The 6,000-nt window shown below is 27.8% G+C and overlaps 1 protein-coding gene across 1 annotated transcript in view; it reads left to right on the plus strand.

The window, feature by feature from the left end:
- Positions 1-4,449, plus strand: part of LOC123291130 (lysophospholipid acyltransferase 1) — a 32,336-nt gene extending 27,887 nt beyond the window's left edge. Inside the window, exons 5-8 of the mRNA XM_044871596.1 lie at positions 1,326-1,597; positions 2,029-2,628; positions 3,054-3,205; positions 3,613-4,449. Of these exons, the coding sequence (XP_044727531.1) occupies positions 1,326-1,597; positions 2,029-2,628; positions 3,054-3,205; positions 3,613-3,892 (1,304 nt within the window). The 3' untranslated portion in view covers positions 3,893-4,449. The remainder of the gene's footprint in view (positions 1-1,325; positions 1,598-2,028; positions 2,629-3,053; positions 3,206-3,612) is intronic.
- The last annotated feature ends 1,551 nt before the right edge of the window (positions 4,450-6,000 follow it).

A 6,000-nucleotide genomic window follows, 5' to 3' on the forward strand; every position in this document is an offset into this window, starting at 1 on the left:
TTCCAATAAAAAATATAATGACACGAACGACACATCTTGCGACATCAAATCTATTTTCTATATAAAACCATACACAAATCTGAAGTATACTGACTAAATCGAATAATATTTCGTAAACAGTTTCGTTTTTAACAGCCATCGATTATAGAAGATACAAATTACACAGATAAATGATTTTTGTACAGAAAAGAAGTATCATTATTATTCGTTCAGCCAATCTTACTTTTATTCAGCATAATATAGATTGTCCTATACATAATTATCAGGCCAACTCAAATAATTTTTTATACGTAATAATATTTTAATTCAAATAAAGCATTCAAATTTTTTTATTGATATATTATATTCAGCAATTTTATTTATTTAGGGGCCATCCATAAATTACGCCACACCAATTTTACAATTTTTAAATCCCCCCTCCCGCTTGTCAAAGACGGTCACATTGGTGTGACGTCACATATTTTATAATTTAATAGAAATAATTAAAATAAAAAAATAGTTAAATTATTTTTTAAATTTCTTAAATCAACATCAAGTCAAACAATTTAAATAATTATAGACAGAACAATATATCAATTAAGTTAACGATAAACGATTGATTACGTTAATTGAAGATTCAAATTTTCGTTTAAAAAAATTTATAGTACGGGAGAATTTAGAAAGAGAGTATAATAAAAATTTTTTTATGGGCTAGTTTATTTTTGCACTTATATTTTAAATTTTAACACGTGATGTCACAACGCTTTTGACTACCCTTCGTACTCCTTGTTACACAATGTCACATTTCAAACCCCCCCCCTTGGTGTGTGACGTAATTAATGGATGGTCCCTTATTGTGACAGTTACTATTGTTTTGTTTATCCTTTTTTTCTTAAATTAAATTATTACAATAAGAATTATATATAGTTATATTTATAAATCATGTACATAGTGAGGTTACCTGATTAACTGCGAAATAAATACATTCCCATGTTAAACTGCAATGAAATGAGTAAGTGTTCGGGTAAATTACTACACTCGCCTATGGGTTCGAGTATTGATAATTATTATCCTCTTATTCATCTTAACGCAGTATAAGCTCATGTATATTCATGTTTCATCTGAAACCTACCTTTCTACACTAGTTGTATCTGAAACCTGCCTTTCTACACTAGTTGTAAAAAATTATTTGAAATTTCTCTTATCCTGCTGAGATGATTTCAAAAAAAAAATATGTTAATTCTACTAAAAATATAAACTCCTTGTTGAAAGTTTTTAAATAAATATTTTCCCCTGCTAAAATAAAGTTATTAAGTTGATAATAACAATGTATATTTATTTTTTAGGTCCATTAATGATAATTGTACAAAAAATCACATCGTTAGCTTTAAATTTACATGATGGGTTAACAAAAGAGGATGAAGAAATGAATGATAATCAAAAGTATCATGCAATTGATCGTATACCAACTATTTTCGAATATTTTAGCTACATATTTCATCATCAAACTTTAATGGCGGGTCCATTAATTTTTTATAGAGATTACATGCATTTTATACAAGGCACATATTTATTAGATGCTCTTCCTAAACCAAAGTCATCAGTAAATCAAAATATTGTAAGTATTGATGGTCTAATAAAAATGAAAGTAACTTGGGCAATTTTTTTTGTAAATAAAATGTACCCGTAGTAGATTCTTGTTCAGTCATTTTTCGAGACTGGCATTAAAATTATTTGAAATTTGGAAATTTTTGCAAATTTTTTCGGTAATTCACACTAGTAAATGCAACCGCTAAATAAGAAAATTTGTCGTTTTTGAGAAAACTGCAATTTTAAGGCTGAAATCGAAAAAAAATCATATATGTATTCACGCGTTTTTAATTTTCCTGAAAAATGTTCCGAAAATTGTTTTATTGTTACATAACTAAATTACAAAAATAAGAGCATCGTATAAATAGTTTATTATATCATATTATATATATTAATTTATTATAATTGGTGAATAATTTATTTATTTAATTTATATTGTATTTATTATTTTATTTTTAGATCCAAACCAATGGAGATGCTGTTCCATCAAAATCAAATTTAAAACAAACAAACAATAATACTGCAGAATCATATCGGATAGCATTGGTAGAACCTTCTCCATATAAGGCTGTCATGTTAAAAGCATTAGGTGGAGTAGCTTGTGCTTTGATTTATTTAAAACTATCCGAAATCTTCCCACTTGACGTAATACGTGAAGATGACTTTGTATTGAATACAACTTTAGTTTATAAACTATATTACTTAAACATTGTGACGACTCTAACACGTTTTAAATATTATTACGCATGGTTATTAGGCGATGCGGTATGTAATAATTCAGGATTAGGTTTTAATGGATACGATGAAAAGGGTAATGCGAAATGGGATAAAGTATCAAATATTAATGTGCTCGGATTTGAGTTTAGTACAAGTTTGCGTGATGGTATTAACGCATGGAATATACAAACTAATAAATGGCTACGAATGGTTGTTTATGATCGTGTTGCGGTTTATGCAACACTATTAACGTATACGCTGTCTGCGGTGTGGCATGGATTCTATTTGGGATATTATATAACATTTATATCAGCGACATTGTATACAATGGCAGCTAGAACGGTAAATATTTTATTTCATATTTATTAAGTATAAATCGAAATCGTCGAAAAATTCCTGTAATAATTCTACGAGAATTAGAAACGAATTTGGCCAAATCATTAAAAAACCCATGTCTATTTGGACTGATTTCAGAAACAACCTGTTGAATTTTGTTTTTCTGATTAATAAATTGTTTGCAATTAGTCAGCATAGTGAGGATTAAATATTAATAATTATTTCTTTGGGGATTGGAAAAGTATTTAAAAATTGGATCTTATATCTTATGGTCCTTTTTGTGCTTTATCATTAATAACTAGCTAAGTTATTATATATTAAAGAATACTGAATTGAAACAGATTTGTTTCTAGTTTGTTAGAAGACTTAAAAATATTATGCGTGTCTAAATTTCTTTAAAACTTGTTTTGTTTTTCACTTTTAATTCACAGATACGACGCTATTTCCGACATTACTTCCAACATAATAGAAACTCAAGCATCTTTTACGATATTCTAACTGGATTTGTAACAAGAGTTCTTTTTGGCTATTTAACATTTTCATTTATTATTTTGGACTTTGAGCCAAGTTTGCGACTTTTAGTGTAAGTATACTTTAATGTCTTATAAAAAAAATTAAAATTTCATATAAACAAAAAAGTTCATATAAACATTAGATCCAAATCTTTTTATTTCCGAGATTTTGTGTAACAAAAATTATTTCAACGAAGCGCCCTTGACTATATTTTAATACGAACTTTTTTCCTTATTTTTATAAAAGACCAAAGCAAACTTTTTGTATATTTTTTTTTTACATTTTTGTTCGAAACATTATTGTATACCTTGAAAACGAAAAGCTTTTGATCGAAGGTTTATTTACATTTTTTAAATTTATTTTTTGCCAAAGAATCACGCTTAGAATTTTATATAAAACCCTCCTCAGTATCCTATTTGGATATCCATTTTGATCTTTTTATTAAATTTTTTTTAATTGATTGTTATTCTATTTCAGACACATGTACTTTATCTTCCATGTATTGAGTTTCATCGTAGTTTTATTTGTACCAAAAATAATGCCAAAACCAACTCGAATTCGTTTCTCAACAGCAGAAGAAGCAGCTATTCCAAGTAAAGAAGATAATAATGGTGGTGTGGTTATAGAAAATTTATCTAGTAATGGAACAATCAGTAAAGATTCCATTCATAAAAAATCACTCAGTAAAGATTCCTTTTACAAGAAATCAACCAGTAAAGATTCTATTGTTAAAAAAACATCAGATAAAACTGAATAGGTCAGGCATATTGCGTGATCGAAGCGTGTGTGTTTTTTACCCTACATACTGTTGTGTGTGCTGTGTGTAAAAAAAACTAAAAAATCTCCAAATTATATTTACTATCATAGTGGCCACGGGAAAAGTCTGGGACACGCAAACTGAAGTCAAAAATATATCATGATAGTCATCTTTTAGGAAATTTGGAAATGGTAAGGAAAATACATCAAAATTAGGCACCACGGGGAAAGTATAGAAAATACATATTGTATTTTCAAAAGTACAGAATCTCTGGTGACCCCCATAATATAAAATGCATTTATCATGCGGGTCACTTTACGATAAATTTGCAAATGACAAGGGAGTATACATCAAAATTAGAGGATAGAGCACATGTAGAATAGAACAAAAGCACATTACTATTTTTAAAGGTGTAAAAAATGTTGTGGCTGCCATGTTATTAGGTAAAAAATTGAATTGTTGTAATTTAGTCTCCTTGAAAGGTTTTATTCGGTAGAGGAAACGTAGTTAACAACAATCAGTTTTGAGATTTATTTAATGTGATATCAGAGAACTGTTAACTGTTAAAATAATTTTATTGTTAAACTTTTTTTAATTTTTATTTATATAAATATTATACATATATATAAAAGTGGAAAAAATAATATACATACAGAAATTTTCTTTTTGATTTTTTGAAAACATGCTGATGAGTCCATTTGTTTATTTAAACATATCTCATCCAATTATTTTAGATGAAGTTTTAAAAGGAAATAACGTAATTATGAGAATTGACAAAAATGCGTTCAACTAAAGCCTAAAGGAACATGTTTTATTGCTGGCAGCACAAGCTTTGGTTGAAAATATACGGTCTTTTTTTTTAACCGATTTCAAAAAAAAAAAAAAAAATTGAAAATACGGTTATTTTTTATTATATAACTAAAGTTTTTGTTAATCTCTTCTATTTGATAATAATGTCCTAGGAAAAGGTTGTATTTTAACTTTTCTCTTATCTCTTCTGTATTCCATTTTCCCACTCCAAGATAAAGATTCCAAATCTTTCGAATTCCCAGTTATATGAAGAGTTTTTGCGACGGCAATTCATTTTAAGTTTGGTATTTTAATCATATCTGAAGCTGGGTTCAGACGCTGAGTCATTTTGTGATTCTATTATCCTAACTGATTAAAGTATGTACTATAATGCGCTGGTACTAGTCATCAAGTGAATAGAACTTAAATATCTTTTAAAATAAGGCTGATATATTGATTCACATGACCACGACACAATGTGGTCCCAAGCGCTTTATATTTTTTATAATAAAATGGGGTAATTCGCTCTATCAAATTTCTTGAATTAGATATTTTTAATTAAAGAGAATTGAAAAAATTACACTCGAACCCGGACTTCTTGGATTCATGTCAAGCGCCCTACCAATTAGGCTATTCGAGTTCTAGACACAATAAATATCGTATGCATGATTAAAAGTAAACAAAAAACAAAAAATAATTGACATTTTTAGTTTTAAAATTTTTAAATTCTACATTTTACAAATAAATTTTATTTGTCCAATATCCTGTTCCACCTCTCCTGGTCCAGTGGTTGATGACTTGCTGTAGTTTGTTACTTAATATGGACAATGTAACTCGTAAGTTTATGCGTGTACAAACGGCACGTAATTGGCCAATTTTTAATTTTAAAGATAAAATGATTCCAATAAAAAACCTACCGGTAGTTTACAAATTAATACTGGGTAAATTTATTGTGAAAACACCTAATATTTCCGAGACTAAATGAATATGAAAGCCAAGCCTAATCAAGTACAAATTTACAGTATAAGTTTTACAAATTTTAGCTCTACTTACATGGTAATTTTTATGCAGTTTTTGGAGTAGATTTTCCTCAAAAATGCATGTTTTCAAAATGAAATGTGAAATATTTTAGGTTCAATTTTCGATTATATACTATCGAAACATTATGACGAAATTCAACGACATATTAAATTTATTATTCGAGATAAAGAAATAAAAGGAAAATTATTGCATTTTTATTACATTCACTTATAAAATTTTTATATAAGTTCATGTTACCACCATTTAGGTTTATATTGGTCAAATAAATCAGCTGAGTA

Source organism: Chrysoperla carnea, chromosome 1 (genome assembly GCF_905475395.1).
Source record: "Chrysoperla carnea chromosome 1, inChrCarn1.1, whole genome shotgun sequence".
Lineage (NCBI taxonomy): Eukaryota > Metazoa > Arthropoda > Insecta > Neuroptera > Chrysopidae > Chrysoperla > Chrysoperla carnea.